This window comes from Athene noctua, chromosome 6 (genome assembly GCF_965140245.1).
Source record: "Athene noctua chromosome 6, bAthNoc1.hap1.1, whole genome shotgun sequence".
NCBI classification, from domain to species: Eukaryota; Metazoa; Chordata; class Aves; order Strigiformes; family Strigidae; genus Athene; species Athene noctua.
Window position 1 is genome coordinate 35,050,008 of NC_134042.1, and position 17,714 is coordinate 35,067,721.

Below are 17,714 nucleotides of genomic sequence, written 5' to 3' on the forward strand. Positions count from 1 at the left end.
CTTTTTTTACCTTGCAATAGCAAGGTGAAAGAGAACAATTAAGATAAATGAACAAAAATGTTCAACTACTGTACCTGCTCATAAATTCCAGAGAATTTTCTCCCCTGCCCCACTGCTCTGTGAAAGACTCACACAATTAACAGGATAGACTACATGAGTCACATACTCACATGTGGGAAACTGGTAAGGTAAATATATATGAAACAGTTATCAAGCACAAAGTAAACACAGAAGAAAAATTAGAGGAAAAAATATATCCGCTAATCTTTTAATAAAAACAAGTCTTGAACGTTCGTAAGAGTCTGCAAAACAGAGAAACAAGGCAATGATTTGTTCTACGCTTTTCAGTGGAAAAATACTGCCTGGAACACAAAGCACATTTGATTTCTAACAAAGCAACAAACTCCACCAATGTAGTTGTGGAGTAAGTCCTAGAACAAAAACACAAGCCGTGGGGATTTTCTCCATAGTTCAACAGAACTCCTAGGACTTAAGGAGAGAAGCGTCTTATCTCTCCTGTAGAGGATTTTCTTTTCTCCAAAGTAGCTTAATGAGGAACTTTGAAGTTCTTCAAAACCTTTGCTTGGTTTGGGATTTCCCCTCCGCAAACTCACAGCTTACTGTATAAATGAAGCTGATCTACAGCATGCACAAACAAATCATCTTACTATTTATCGGCTTACTTTATTGGCATTTATAAAGCTTCCTGGAAGAGAAACATGTACATACTAAGTTTTCTGCAATTAAAGAAAAACTTAGCACAGAGAAGTTAAGATCTGCTCAGTTAGTATATTCAGAGGATAGTGAGCAGCATCAGTCCGTTTTTAATTTATAATGTGTGTCACATAGTTTTTAAAAACTTAAAACGATTCCTTCTGCTTCGGCTCAACAAAAGGCAACTTTATTCTAAAGCAGCTATATATCCGTAAATAGACATTACTACAAGAACAAGAGAGACTGCACAGAAGCCATTTGATTTCAGTTTTCTTTATATTTGTTATAGAAAAAACAGGTACCTATTCCAGTCCAGTTTAAATGATGTACATAGGAAGTACCAAATTTAAATGTTCTCAGCAGAGGTAATTTCAAATTCTCATTACATTTATTACGTAATGCAGAATTTACTTTGGTATAGTATGTGTGGCTGCTATCCTTTCAGAAAGCAAGCTGCCAGATTAATTACTTTTTATTTTATTTTTTTTACTCCATTATAAACAAATTCTATATAGTCTATCAACTTCAAAATTTGCAGAAGTCTTCAATGAAACATTAACATACTGGAGAAAAGGGACTCAAGGAATTCTTAAGGTAAATACAGTAATTAAAAATACTCTTTTAGATTTCAAGGCAACAAAAGAAATTCACTATTTGACCTCTACATAAATAAATGCAAATATCTCTTGCGTTATTTTGGTTGACACTGTACAAGTTTCAGTAATTTATTTTATTTAAATATAACTCTTACAACAATTTAATCCAGGATTTTAATGAAAATGAGAAGGTTGACAGTTCTAATATAGAACTTGCACAAGTTATCTTAACACTGACTTAACAACGAATAGCATATAAAAAGATTTAGGAATTATACACTTCAAACTGAAGATGTTTCATCTCAGATTGACTATGAAGATGACTTTTGCAAGATTACTTTTATGCTTTAGTATTCAACTTCATTCTCTACCTGACAAAGAAAGTGTACAAGTTATCACAGCAAAATTTACAGAGTAATTGACTTTGGTCTTGGTTTTACAAAGACCTATTTACACATTTGAGATAATTAAGCATCTTCCCTTTAAAGTCTATACATGTGTTCAAACTTTAAGCCTGTATTTGGATCTACAAAATCCTGCAAGATAAAAAGTCTCTCAAATATACATCTTAGACCATACAGTACAGTATCTTTATATATGTGAACCTATCTTTTGCTCAGTTACCCACTCTTCATTACACAGATGCCTCCAGAAAACTAAGCACTCACTTCCACAGTTAACTCCTTAGTGCTCATGGGGTTTGACTGCTGAAAGCAGCTACTGGTCTGAGGGGGAAAAAAAAAATAAATTATTGCACAAAAAGAGATTAACGTGTCTCAAATTGCCCCCAAATGTGACCAATCCTGTAAATAAGAGATACACGTCCTAGTGTACATTAAGTAAATGTCATAAATCGTGTGTGGGAAGACTGCAGCTGCTCAATAATTACACTCCCATACGCTCATAGTCTTATTCTTTGGACTTTGTGTCATTAATTGAACACCTCAAATAAGATAATTTTTGAGGCTGGAGATTTTTAAAATTTTTGTTTTTAAGTTCTGGTTCTTGAAGACCCACTGCCAATGGCAGATCGTTTTAATGTAAAAATGGATCTCAATACTAAAGAGTTAATGCTGTCTAGGAATAACTGAAACAACTCAGAGTATAACTGAGGTTTAAAAATTCTGCTATTTGTCTTATGACAATCTAGTAACTAGACAGATTTTCTTTTTCTCAGTTTAACATTTAACCAACACCCAAAATGAATGCCTGCTACAAAGAAGGCAGTTATTCATGCCACCTTTAGAATTTCCAAAGAACAGGTTAGTTCGTAATTAAAAGAAAAGCAAGGTACAATTGCAAACAAGTACATGACTTTTTACAGAAGGCCTCATTGTGGTAAATTATATACAGCATAGTGTTAGCATCTTCCTTAAAGTGCTACTATCATCATACTGATACACGATCATTTACTGTTTTAGGAGGTCTTTTAGTACAGCACCAGCACTAGCATCAGGGGACACTGGCAGTGGTGTAAAAGTAGGCAACGCATCAGAAATAGGTTTCATAAGCAGATGTCCAGAACTACTGGCAGGTGTTATGAGAGGCACTGCTGCAGATCGAGGTGCTAAAAATGGACTTGTATCTGGTCTTCTGCTCACTCCTGAGACTGCAGAATCTGAAATGTAAGAAAAAAGAAAAACAACAAAAAAACCCAAAACCCAACAACAGAAAACCTTTGTTAGAAACCATTTGTAAGTTTACCCAATTTTACAGCATTTGTTCACAAACAAGTTCTAAAATTGCTTAATACTTTTGCAACATAAAAATCCTATCTTCTTGCCATGGACTGTAGATGCTATCAAAGACTTTCATTCTGTCTTCTCTCATCTTGGATCTCATCTGCCACTGTTTCTTTTGCTGAACAATTCCTATGTTTGCACTTCAGGCCACCAGTTACAAGACTGACTTAAAAGATCAGGGCACTACCAGGACCTGCCAACCACACTGTACTTGCTGGCAGCTCAAATTCAGTAACATCTCAGGCTGCACAAAAGATTCTATACAACTCTGACAGGCAACATCAACAGGTTCACTTCAGGCACTACAAGGCAGGACACAGGTAGTTTTCCCACCCCATGGTGTACTGGCACAGCTTCCCCAGGGTCAGCCCCAAGAAAACCCCTGTAAATAAGTATCACGGACAGCAAGCCACAATTAGTCTTGAGACAAAACTCAATGTTCACTCATTAGTCAAATTCCAACAAAATTTTAGTTTTTATAAACTATTTTTTAAAAATCTAACAATCAACTTGCCCTTCCTCACCTTCCCCCATCAAACCCTCACTCAGCTCCAGATGTAACCTGTTCTCAAGGTTCCTACATCAGATGCAGAGCAGAAACTAAACTGACATTTCTATATCATGCTAATGATTCGGATACGTGATTTTATTCACATTTGTTTTAAAAAAGGTCTTTCATTATGTAAACATCCTAATTCTCACAAATGCATTCCTGTGTGAACATTACACCAACATTTGGGTCCAGAAATTAAATGCTACCATATGGTTTATTTATAGGAACAAGAAAACCTTACAAGCACCCAAACAATTAAAAGGATATAGATAATGGGTGTCTAGCTTTACAAGCCAGCAGTTTAGCTCCTGAATGGATAAAAGGAACCAAGAATTTAGTTCCTTCAGACAAGGAAATAGTTTGCCAAATAAAATAGGTACTTCACCTATTATATTATTGTACACTACAAGGAAGAAAAGAAAAATTACATTTAATTTGGCTTTATTAAAAAAAATAATTAATCCTGCTTCCAGAGATAAACTGGTATTTCGCAGTAGACATTTGTAATATCCAACTACTTTAGGCGAATGGAAAGAGGATTTTTTTAATCACATATATCTCTTAGTAGATCTATATAATACATAGGGGTTTGGGGTTGCTTGTTGTTTTTTCTTTGAGTTTACAGGTGGAAGTTTCAATCAAAATAAGCTTCTTCAAATCGTCAGGACTGTATTAAGGTAAGCCTTAAATACACGTACAAAAATTAAGTAAAAACTGGATCAGTTAAACTGAAGATTTGGATCTTACATTACTTAGACAAAAGTGCATTAATTTCAACATGCATAACCTAAGCATAATTGTACTTTGCCTTAGAAAAATCGAAGTTAACACTCATGCACAGCTTACAGAGGTTTCAAATCAGGCCATATATACTTAACTGATTTTACTTCAGTCCTCTCTGAGCAACCAGGTTTTACATACCAGAGAGGCACTACAAGGTTGGTAAAACTTGCATTCTTCACTCAGTGAGACCCAAGCTGATCGACAGGGATGTTGAAAATCAGGGCTGGGTTCACTGATATACCATATGGAGTTGTCTGCACAGCATCTGTTTGGCTCTAACAGTGCTGTTAAAGCCTTTCCAAATTCCAGGGAATTTGGTTCCCCTACTCTTCTGTATTGAGATTTTAGGAAGTGGGGTATAGATGCAGTGGAAAGGAGAAGTGGGGGAAGAAAAAAAGAGAAGAGAAATTAGGAAATAGAGGGAAGAAATCAAATTCGTAGTTCACAAGTGAGGAAGCACAGAATCACTGAAATCCCCTTGAAAATTCTTCCTTTATTTATGTTTTGTGTAAAGATGAAAACTTTCCTTCAAATGTTACCTTGCATTTGACTGTTGGATGGAGTACTGCTAGTTTTACCAGTTCCCGTTGCTCCTAAAGGCTTCATATCATGAACAGAGAGCTTGGGTGGAGGAAGGCTTGGGCAAGATTCTGTTTCGAGGAATTTCACAAACAATTCTGAAAAAGACTACAAGAGGCTACTAGTTATGATATTTTACTGATGCTCTGTTGAAAAGTATGAAAGTTAAAAATACATACATACACACAAAAAACAAAGCTGTCAAAAGCCTCCAAAAAATTTTGTAGTGGTACATAGTACTAAGTACTTAGTACTTGGTATTAAGTAGTCCTTAGTGAGTGACAATGGAACTTATTTTCAAAATACACAGTTTTTTGTTGTCTCAATATGTGGTATTTATGTGAAACTGATAAACTCAAGATAACATATACTTCCACCATGGTTCCATTACTGATTTAAGCCAGCTGTTTCAAGAATCCCATGCTGCTACTGACATGACACCATTTCCTGTGTCCATGCACAAGCAAATCACTCTTCCAGAAACACATAAAACTTAAACTGTTTCTCTTAAAACCCACTGTTTGCTTATTTTACAAAAAGTCTTGGAAAAAAGGAAGCATAGGAATGATTAAGGTGTCAGTAGCATCACAAGATAAAATTTGCTTTTTAACGCCTGCACTATAGATACAAAAGCATTCATTTTCCTCTTTTATGTCTGTAGTTAAATCAGACTACAATCCTCTGGTGGCCTAAGTGCCTGCATTATTTTAGTGTGCAAAACTCAATCCCTACAGTTCAAGATAATTTACAGGAATCAATTCTCAACATGCTTTTCTAGCTCAATGAGCAAAAAACCAAAGTTAATCCAAAAAGACCAATCCCTCAATGCTCTATCCTTGAGTGCATTATTTACTGGTCTGCAAAATGGAAAGTTCCATAGGTTAACTGATCCCATGGACCATGTTATGGTAACTGCTGCCTTACAGTATTTGAAAGTGTAAAATACTAACTTTATATGCTGTACATAAGAGGCACTAGCTGCAACAGCTGAGAAAGCTTTTCAAATGAAACTTAAAGGACATATGGGAACATAGTCATCAAAATACGATGTCACGGTCTTCTGTGCTGTTGAGTATTGCAGAATTCCAGACTCCCACATGTATTTAACCCCCGGCAATGTCAGGTTACAAGATAAAGTCCAGTAAGAAGTCAGTGATCCCAGGAAGCAGCAGAACAGTAATTGGATTTCTGTATTAGCCTAACAGTATTGTATAATTTTCATTAATGCCTACACACTTACTTAGTGCAGGAAAAAACCTTATGCCAAAGCAGTTGCACAAAACCAACAAATAATGTAAGATACACTAGCATCAGGAAATGAAGCTCAATATGCTGAGGAGCTAAACATCAGCATTAATATGCAACTGTCCCGTTTCTTCCACTCAAACATAGAGAATGCACAATTACTTCTTACACTATTAAAAATGTTCTGATGAGTTGGCCTCAAAGGTGTACTAGGGACACTCTTTGACCCAGCTCCTCCACCAAGCCAGCCAGTCACCCATCTCGTAACTCCTCTTTGGTCTTCAGACAGTAACTAGAAAATATTTTTTTTAAAAAAAGAAGTTAGGAAACAAAAAATAAAGCAGGAGGTAAAAGAAACTGCAAAACTGCTCACTATATTTATTCACCATAACTATGTGGGAATCCTACAGATCAATAAAAACTTTAATTACTGTCAAAACCTTATTCTCTGCCTCCCAAAGACTAGCAGTCTAAAAACCTAGTTCTTTATTGAAAAATAAACCCTGCATTCTTCACAGTACCTAGTGGTACATATAAAACTGTCTTACTTTTCTACAACTGAAATATTAAAGCTATTATACACAACAGCACAGAGTTAAATCCCTTCCTTGCTACATTAGCATTCCTCAGCAAAATGAGATCCATTGTATTAAAATAATGTTATCAGAAGTTTCCATTAAGATCAGCATGTCCTCCATTTAGAGTGAATTCACATGAGAGAACAAAACACATACTTCCCCCACAAAAATTACAGGGACAGTCACATTTAGTCTAGCAGCAAGTCGTTCTATTTTCAGGTAAGGATACTGCAAATAAAATAAGGAAATCTAGTTTTCTGCAAAGTATTACCTGATCTAGTTCTTCCTTTTTTATTCCCAATATACTTCCCATTAACCTTAACACTTCAGGACGTTTATTTTTTGGAGTATGAAAATGTCCAACAAAGAGATTTCTCATCAGGACCCTGCAGAACAAAGGAAGTTTGTTATATAACTTGGTCTTACGTAACAGCTGATACTGTAATATTGATGCATTTATTCCTCATACTCTTGCCTAATCTACAATAATCCAAATAAACAAATCTAATACAAGGAACTAGAAGGGTAACTTCACCAATTTCCTTTACCTACAAAGTTATAACATATACAGCAAGTGTCAATTTGGATAGTATTAGAAATATTGCATGTAGTATGGTGAAACTGAATTTTACATGACCAGGTTTTGATGCAAGTACTACAATCAGATAAAATGTTTATTCTAAGATCTTGACTCAGGAGAGTATTTAAACAGATACTTATGTGCAGTCCCAAATCAAGACATAAGGAATGGGACAAGAAATACCATTTGCCTATCTTTGTTTCAGTTCTAATGGGTAAAGAGAAGAAAAAAAAAAAAAAAAAAAGAAAGAAAAAAGACCAAGAAAGAGAGATTACACAATATCCAGGTGATGGTAGCTACATGAAAGTTCACACCTTAGACATATAACATTTATTAAGAACCCTCATCTCCAATTGCAGAGCTCATGCTATTGAAGTGTGCTTCTACTTAATACCAGTAATCCAAATTTACATACACACCAGTTCTACTAATCAGTTATTATTTACAACCAAAGCAACTGAAAAATGTCAAAATAGTGAAAGTATAATTACAAGATCACATATAAAAGCCCAGTTCTGCACTACTCTTGCAACTGTTAGTAACACATCCGTACACTGTGAGGAATAAAAGCCAAAAATGTATACCCAGTCTTTCAATAAAGACTTACTTGTCCACTTTTCCTTCTGTGCTGTTCATAAAATTCATTAGTTTATTTTGTACATCTTCTAACATTTCTCTTCTGATCTCACCTATAAAATGTTATGTCACAGCAATTAAACAAAAATTGAAACTTTGCATCTTTGTTGCAAAACTTATTACACACATTTTAAAATAAAAAGATATTAATAGTGCTTTTTCAAAAATAAAAATCAGTTTGATTTTTAATAAAATGTGTCAACTTAGTATGTGATTATTATTTGAAATCATAAGCTAAAATTTCTGGAACATAATTCTGGAACAAGTAGAATACAGAGGTAGAAAGAAACTCTTGTTCAAGGTCTACAGCCCTGTGGTGGCAATCTTTTTCATAATCTGAACAAACTGTATGTTGGTATCAGGTCTTTTGATCTCAGTACCTAATCACAAATATCTCCTAAACCCAGCTCCTCTGCATACTCTACCTATGAGGTTGCTAAAGCCTTGAAGTACTTAAGAGTTCTCCAGTCTCCCGGGAGAATTACTGGCCAGCAGAGCAACATCAGTAAACTTGTTGTGGGCCTCTTCTGTTTGGCCCTTTCCTGCTCCTGCTAACCAATGCATGCTCTTGAAACAGCACATGGGACACACTAATGCATCCTAGAGCCAGTGCTGTGTTTGATGATTCAGTATACTGGCAAAAAAGGCTCTGCAGAGATTTATGCAAGATTCCCCATACTTTTGAGAATACAAACATTCAATTAAAAATGGCAGAGATTAAATTCCACAGCTACCATAAACCAGAGGTTGTCTAGGAGTGCGCCGTCACTACAAAGATTTTCTGCCTTTTTTCGCACGCTGACTCCGGGTTCTGATACTGTTCTGTATGGCTGTAATGAAATTGGTTTATCTACAGATTTTAACACCAATAATGTCATTCTTGGCCTGCACAAAGGATCCTATTTTTCCTCTCCACAAACCCAAACCAGAAACTATTAGAAGATTAAGAGAGGAGTTTAAATTCTGTGTTCACTAGTCCTATAACTTTTCAGCTTTCCAAAATTCCTGACCTTAATCAATGATTTATCTACTACCTGCACACCTGAGCCTCATGACATCTGAGTATTTAATGAGGGAGCTACAAATGTAGTAGTCCATTTCATTAAAAGGAGCTATGGCATGATATTATTATATTCACTCTTGCCCATTTATCTTCTGACAACTACATCCACATGCACTGAAATCCATTCCAATAATGTGACTGCTCTTCAGCACTCCTCTCTCCCAAAACACCAGCATGAAGGCACAGAAAAATTAATCCATAGTTTCAAGGTTTAAATTTAAAATTATGATACTTTGTAAATCTGCTTATATAGGACCCCAACACTTGAAGGAAAATATTTGCAGTATAATTAAGGAATGCTAACAGTTGTAGGAGCATATGTGGAAGTTGAGTTTTTATTTGGGTCTCCACAGAGTAAAAGGGAATTAAAGAAGTTAAACTACTAATGACACAAAGAAACCAGCAGCATCCAAAAATAAGTTTCAAGTAAATCTCATGCTGTTGCTATTCCTCTACAAAGCAAGACAATAGAGAGTTTCCTTTTCAATTTTTATTCACATGATTAATTTTAAAACAAATGTATTAATAATTTAAATGTTACTGTAGTGTTCTATTTTTTCCGGGCAAAAATATTTTACATTAAAGAGAATCAACTTTTAAAGACAACTACAGAGCTATATTCCATCCACAGTGACTATACTACTCTATCATTAACCATGTTTTTTAAATTGAATATTTCCTCCTAAAATAGAATCTTACAGTTGAAAAGGACTTTGTGTATGAAAAGACTGAATAACAAAGAAGACCTGAGCCAAAATTCAGCATGGACTGCTCTAAACCAGACATTTACAACAGTCTCCAGTAATTTGTTAACCATTTATGGCAATACAGAAAACTATGTCTGGTACATCTTACACTTTTCCATTAAAATCAGTTCTCCTGCTAAAAAAATCCATAAAGAAATCCTTCAAAAGATTTGGCCAACAAAACTGTGTCTGGGAATGTATTTGGCCAATTTTCAGTAAGACATTGTATGTTTTCTTGTGTAGATAGAGAAAATGGAGTGGTCTTTTTTTGCAATAAAATTATGATTTATTCTACAACATTAAAGTGTTGTTTCCTTTATGCAACAAACCCTTTTAAATTTTTTTAACAAGTACATTGCTTGCCAATACAACATAGCTTGATAAAATACAGATATTCAGTTTTCTCTCAAAGTTCAAAGTCCTCCTGCTTTCATATGCAAAGTATGCAATCAAAATTAAACAGTAATGAAAAGCTCCCCAGTGTCATATTTGCTTATGCCAAAGTTAAATTCAGTCCAGGGTGTTTAAAAACTTGCAGTGAATGTCTGTAGTGAGACAGTGATATATGGATCAGTCAATTCAAAAAACTAATCAGTATTTAGTTGGACATTCAGGTAGCTGCTAGAAATTTAATTTAGCTTGTAAAATTCAGGGAGCCCTTGTATGACGCCTACTTGGATGCCAAATTGCACTTAGACACAACTAAATCTACATTCAATTATGTAGTAGAAAAGTCGTAACTTTTTCTGTAGAGTTCTTGCTGAAATCATGAAGACTTTCAAATTACTTTCCACGAGTATCTGATCATAATCAAGTATATTTTAAGAAAATATTATTTATCTCAACAGTAAGTCAAATTATAATTTAAAACTGAACAGCAGCAATTAGTTGTATATGTTCAGAGCAAGTTACCACTGCATCCAGCAGAGATGATGTTCAAAGTCTTCCCCCAGCAAGCCTTAAAGGCATTCATCCAAAAATTTCCCAGGGACATGGGGGAAAAAACAGAAAGTTACAGCTGTTAAGTAACCACAGAGAGTGAGCAGACCTCTGCTCTTCAAGCTCCCTTTTTAGAGCCGATTCAGGGACCGATCAGAAGTTTTCCTCTGATTTTAGATTTATTCCATGTGCTCAGTGAAAGCCTGACCATAACAGAGAATGCTATCAAAATATGGTGACCCACAGAAATAAAGAGGGAAAGAGAAAGTAGGACTCAGTTGGAAAAATGGAGAACAAGGCAGATGAAGACAACAAAAAAAAAGAAAAAAAGCCCAATATTCCCTTTGTAGTTGGTACTGTTAATAAGTTAACCCATGTCAGAACTGTCATGCAACTAGATACACAGAAGTAACTTTCCCTCTTCGTTCAACAAAACATTACAGGTAAAATTACATGTTAGGGCTGACATCTAAGTACAGAAATCCAGCAAAATTATTACTAGTCTTAAATCCTGCTTTAGCTAATGCTATGACATCTTTCTCGTGAAAGGTAGTATTAATGCAGAAATGAAAAAAAAAAAAGTGACCTTATGTTACTCATACAGCTATTTTGTCACCTTCAAGTGAGTCTCTGAGCTTACAAATCTTACTGATGTTTGATACTCAACTACACTGTATAGAAATTACCCTTCATTTTTTTCCATTTGATTAGACTAAATAGCATGAGGCCATAAACCAAGTACATTGAAATGGTATCAGTTTTTACTAAAAGATTATTCTGCCTTTTTAGGCTTTTCTATGGTTTTACTGTTAAGTGTATTTATGAAAGAGAAGGCTATGAATCTCTTATAGAACTCATGTTTTAGTGATGTCAGAAAGAGGAAAATAACCCCAAACCACAGCCCAGAACATTCACAGAACCACAGTCAGAGAAACTTCTATGTTAGAAGGGACCTCTAGATCCTCTAGTCCAACCCCTCTGTACAAGCAGGTGTCACCTATAGCAGGCTGCCCTGGACCACAGCTAGTTGGGTTTTGAGTATCTCCATGGTAGGACACTCCACATCTCCAGGCAACCTATTCCAATTTTTGACCACCCTCACTGTAAATATTCTTCCTTTTCAAAACTGTTTCTTCAAGCAAACTTCACTACCATCTGAACAAGTTTTGTCTTCAAATCCAAAGTACTGACATTCATCAAATATTACAGTATTAAAGCTGAGAACAGTATGAAAGGTATCATTCTAAATGAGCAATCAGAAAGCTTGTTTGAAATGAGATCTAAATATACTATGTAAAGATGTGTCCAAGACCTTCCACATAATCTCTTCAGACAGTCTCACATCTGTGCAAGAGCTGTTCCCTCTACATCTCTTACCAACAGCACACCCTTTCTTCCTACCTCGTTGTCTATGTCAAATATGGCAGTTACTTACTTTGGAAAATCTGGTAACAATCAGTATTTCACAAACTTTTTAAAAAGACACAAGGCTAAATCAAGGACTTTGGTATTTAGGGGGGAATCCCCCACCCCCAACTACCACAAGGCTTTTGTGTAAGAAAGATTCCAGATCTTAACAGAAGGTAAAATTACTTTTTCAAATTTGCTTTATAAACAAGTCCTCAAAAGGTGGCATAGAATTACTCTTTTCCTCACAAGAGATGACATTTCCAGGAATACTACACTACCTCCTCAGATGCCTGAAGTGTTTTAAGCAGAAATAAAAAAAACCAGTTACCTTCCTTCTTAAGCTCTTCAATCTGCTCCTCTTTGATGTCAAGCTGCTCAGTAAGTCTTGATGCTGCATCCAGTGCAGCATTTGCCTCTCCTAAACTTTCCTAAATAGAGGGCAGGAAAGGAACAAAAAGAAAAGCAAGGTAGTTCACCACAGTTACGCTAATGCAACACAGATTAAACATAACAGATATAGAGACTTCAATCACTTGTTATTTAGAATAAGTGGATTGTAAACATCCCCAGAAAAACAACGGTCAGCAGAGGAATGCTACTTTGCTGATGTTTTACTGCCCCCCTCTCTTCCAAGGAAAAGAGAATAATTACATATCTTTATGTATTCTTGGACAGTAACACTTAACACAGCAGTTAGAAATAAAAAATTCAGTTGAGAATTTGCATTCAGTTTCATACAGTTCAAATTCATTATTCAGCCCACCTGAAGTGATACAACTTTTTCTTCTAAGTTTTCTGCTTTTTTCCTCCATTCTGCAGTCTGTTTTTGGTGTTTCTCCAGCTCTGCTGAATACATAGCTTTTTCTTCTAAAGGGTTAAAAATACAAACCAAAAAAGAGTCTTGATTCGGTTTCTGGGATCCGCAATTACAAAATCTCAGCATTATCATATCTGGTCTTCATGAGGTAGAGGTGGAATTCAAACTTCATAAATAGGATATAGACCATCAGTTTTCATAGGGCCAGAATTGTTTTTGTAAGTTTTTAAAAAGACAATAGATCTGAAATTCAAGCTATCAAAATGGAAACCAGGTAACTAACATTTAAAAAGCACTAGAATGTAGTAACTATGTCAGCTGGAAAACACTTGTTGCAGTCCTAGCTATTTCTTGACAAAACTTACCTTGTTGGAATTGCTCTAGTACCATCTGCAGGTTGGCCAGTGACAATGCATACTGCTTCACTTGGTCCTGGGAGATGGTGAGCTGTAGCACGGTTTCATCTCTCTGCTTGGATACCAGGTTTAATTGCTCTTGCAAAGATTCAACCTGCAGACTAGCTTGATGACTTAATGAAAATAAAAGACATTATTTAGGAAGACAATAACAGAAGTCATCACGGAGTGATGCAAATTGCAGCAAAAACAGCCCACCTTTAATTTCTCAGCTCAATTAATAAAAGGATTTTTTTTTTTTCCTAATTCCTCTTAAAAAAAACCCCAACAACCCCAAAAAAACTCCAACCTAACAAGAGATTTTAAATGTCTGGTAATAAAATTTTGGCACTAGAAAGAGATGAAACTAATCTTTGTTGTTCATTATTGTAACAGTATCTTTACCATAAAAATACCAGTATCTTGCTAATTGCTTCAATTACTACATGCATCAATAGGCCTTTCTAATAATTTTTACTTTTAAAGTCAGTCTCCAGGAACTCAGTATATCTTGCTCCATACTGACCACTGACTGCCCCATTTAGCCTCACATTATGCAAAAATACTATGAACGTGATTTACTCCTATGCCAGCCTTTTTAGAGTGCATATCAGCTGGGAAATAGGCAGTATTTATTGAAAGGTATTTGACAAGTTCGATGAAGAATTAAGAAACATTCTAACAGTTTTTACACAACCTTCTCCCAACTCTTCTTTCTCCAAAATTATTCACAAGTTCTGCTCAACTCAGAAATCTGTTTGCTGAGAACATTAAGAGCAGAATCTTTGGCACTTAAAGAAAAAAGAAAGACTGCAGCTACATATTTTTTTTTTTATTAAAACACTTGTTCATTTGGACAAATATAATATGATGAAAAGAGAATTCTTTTGCCCAAAGTAACCAACGTTCCTTTAAATAAAACAATATTAAAGCAGTCAAGATAGGTACTGAGTAATTTTAATACTTAGATTTTCATTGTTCTGGCTGAAAAATGTGATTATGACAAATAAATAAAAAGCCACAATTGGCTCTAGCCTCCCAGATTCTGCTACCCTTGAGAACTTCAACACATCTTGTTTTATAAACATATGTACATTAAAAAGGAAAAAGCTTACAGCAGCGTATACTTCACATGGTATCAGGTATAAAGTAAGGATGCATACTTGGTTTTGAAAGCAATTAACAAAACAGAACAGTCACATCTGTGTACTCAAGTGCATAAAATAAGATTTTTCAAACTGAATGGCGCCTTGACTTAAAAGTAAGTTAAACCCATCTTTTTCATTTGACAGAGAACTAAATTGATGGGTTGAGGGATTTTTGTTGTTTCCAGTTCTAAGCACTGTCAAAGACCTGGGATTTCAATAGTTGTTACTATAGGGACAAATTCTTAAGTTCTCAACAGTGACCAAATGTATTTCAATTCACCTTCCTGATTTAGAGTAACAAAAGGTCATATCTTCTTGTCTTCTTAAGTGCTTAGCATATTATAGAATGGTAATTCAGTAAAATAAAGCCATCAGTACCAGTCTAGCTAACTGTGATATTTACAGCCAATGCTACTGCTATATAAAGTAAAAGACTACCTGGCATTCTCCACTGCAGTAGATGAGGACAAGAGTTTTTCTTCCAAAATCAAAACTTTCTTTCTTAGCTTGACCTCTCTGTCTTCTGCAGCTAAAGCTTCTCGCGTGTAGGAGTCTTCCATTTCTAAAAGGTGATTACGTAACCTCTCCAGTTCCTGATTTAGGCGCTGCTCTTTCTCACGCAAATGCTGTATCTGTGTAGAACATACCTTAAGTTGCTCATACTATCACCTTCCATAAAAATAATTTAATCCAACATAAAACATACCCATTGTAGCATACTGCATGCGTATGAATTATAAATGTTTTTTACAAGTGACTGCTAGCAAAAATAATCCAGAAAATATTACAGATAGAATTTTTATTCTTCTTCATTTCTTGCAACTGTAAATTATTTGGCGGTGTACCTCACTCTGCAGGGCACTGCTCTCCATTTGCTTCTGCTTAAGTGCTACCATGACTTGGTCTCTCTCTTGCTGAAAAGTAACAGCCTTTTCCTGCATTGATTTAACTTCATGTAACAGTTGATTCAATTCTCCAGTCTTGCCCTGTTGAAGACACAAACAAGCATTTCAAATGGGGCAAACAGTTTTAGCAGAGGAGACACAGTCTTTGCCCAGGTGAATGTAAAGACAATACTGATCTGACAAGGAAAACGGCAGGACACCTGTGGACCTATAGCACAAAAAAAAATTGAGGGAAAGTATTATATTGAAGTTTCACTCACATATTACAAGACTAAGTAAAAGTTATTGCTAAAAGACAATTGACTGTTGTGAACAAACAGATACCTACCTATCTTTAGATGAGAGATATGTATTACATACGTAGTGTGTCACACATCTTTAATACTTGAAAATTTCACTTTTCCTCCAGTGTTTGGAATCTCTTCTCTGTGATACTCATTTATTAGGCAATGCACATGTAAAGCATTAGCCTAGGTAGGCCAACTTGTCTGAACTTCAGAAGACTAAACACATGAACAAATCTTTGCAAACAGACCATAAGGTGACCTCCCACCCAATGATTAGCCTTCAGTGAATCACAGCACTGTCCATCACATTTGCACATCAAATTTCAACGAGTAAATGTTCCCACTTACGTGCACTTTACTACAACTTTACATTAGCATATAAAGGAGAAGTGTACGTCACATACACAGAATTCACACGTACACGTGAGTGCATTTTCAGTATTTAAAATTTTCCAGCACGCTCTTTAACTTTTATCTCATATGCTGTTTGGAAAGCAGCTACTTTTATTGAATACGCTGGATAAAAATAAACCAATCTTTGTTTTTATCACTAATACTTACAAGCTTCAATTATTTATTTTTATTAATCAAACAGAATATAGTAAAATTCTTTTTGCAGTAAAACCTTAACCCTGCAGGCAAACCTTCTCTTTCTATGTCGTGTTGTCTTTTGACACACACAGAGAATACAAAATTGTTTGAAAGCTATTCTTCCTAGTTCTCCATGGCAAACACAAAGTGCGTAACAGGAACTGTGAAAGAAAAATGTCCAGACGAACGATCCATGCTTGTGAAACTGAAAGCCTAAAGCACCAGTGAGTGAAAGACTGCAGGCCAAAGACATGCAACACAGAGAACTTAGCCCAACAATGCAGATCTCCACAAGTTAGAATAAAAAAAACCCAAAATACTAAGAGTGTGAATTTGTAAAGTATTAGTATATTCTATGTGGACAAGACTGACGAACAGAAAAAGTACCAATGGTAATTCAAAGCTATTTTTCACAATGTAACTGTACTTTGAGACAGTAAATCTTCTCATTGTAATTCTATCGTATTTCTTTAGAACAGGATAGGGAAGCCTCTACTGCGAGCAGAGCTGACCACCTGTCCAGAGTCAAACTTCTCTCCCCTCCCCCCCAATCCTAGTCTTTCACATAATTATGTCAAAGTTGAGACTTCAAAATGCAAATTTAAAAGCCACATATTGTTAAGTGTAATTCATATTTTGCTTTTCCAAATACATTACATCGCAGATTTAGTTGGTAGTTTGAAAATGCTTGAAAAAGGTGTCAGGGTGGTGAGACAGTGGAACAGGCTGCCCAGAGAAGCTGTGGCTGCCCCCTCCCTGGCAGTGTTCCAGGCCAGGCTGGACGGGGCTTCGAGCAACCTGGTCTAGTGGAACGTGTCCCTGCCCATGGCAGAGAGGATGGAACTGGATGATCTTTAAGGTCCCTTCCAACCCAAACCACTCTATGATTCCATTATTTTTTTTTAATATTCTCATAGCAGGGGAAAAAAATTAATGCCAAGTTATTTAGCAATGGTTTGCAGAAATACCAGTCTGATAATTGGCAACACTTGATTTTGGAAAATAAAAAGGGACGCTAAATTCAACAGGGACAACAAGAACAGTATGCATGGAGGCATACAACTGTAAAAGAAGACTGAATAACGGTGACCAGAACTACCAAGATGAAGAGAATGGGTACCTGGACAGTACAGAGGGAAGAAAGTAAGTTACCTATTTGGAACTGATTACCAGAAAAGACTGCCCACTAGGACACAGTCACTTTCAGAGCCTACAAAGCAAACCAAAAATATCTACGTCCTGGAGGTCTGCTCTCAAGTGTTCCTCAAAACTACAGGAAGACTCTACTTAACACTTGTTTCTCAAAGAGAAATTGTAATTCACACGTTGTGAACTCCAGCAGCAGCAGATCATACAACTTGCTGTTGACCTGTGTATCAAAGATATCAGGTAATTCTTTGGTCTTCT

General features: G+C 35.8%; 1 protein-coding gene across 2 annotated transcripts in view; it reads right to left on the reverse strand.

The window, feature by feature from the left end:
• Positions 1-205: 205 nt before the first annotated feature.
• The window catches only part of TRIP11 (thyroid hormone receptor interactor 11), a 31,779-nt gene continuing 14,270 nt past the window's right edge, over positions 206-17,714 (reverse strand). For both annotated transcript variants that reach the window (XM_074908557.1, XM_074908556.1), the window contains 10 exons: positions 15,370-15,510; positions 14,963-15,156; positions 13,347-13,510; positions 12,928-13,031; positions 12,493-12,592; positions 7,978-8,059; positions 7,062-7,176; positions 6,382-6,504; positions 4,928-5,075; positions 206-2,928 (listed from right to left, as the gene is read on the reverse strand). In XM_074908557.1, the coding sequence (XP_074764658.1) occupies positions 2,720-2,928; positions 4,928-5,075; positions 6,382-6,504; positions 7,062-7,176; positions 7,978-8,059; positions 12,493-12,592; positions 12,928-13,031; positions 13,347-13,510; positions 14,963-15,156; positions 15,370-15,510 (1,380 nt within the window). In that variant the 3' untranslated portion in view covers positions 206-2,719. The remainder of the gene's footprint in view (positions 2,929-4,927; positions 5,076-6,381; positions 6,505-7,061; positions 7,177-7,977; positions 8,060-12,492; positions 12,593-12,927; positions 13,032-13,346; positions 13,511-14,962; positions 15,157-15,369; positions 15,511-17,714) is intronic.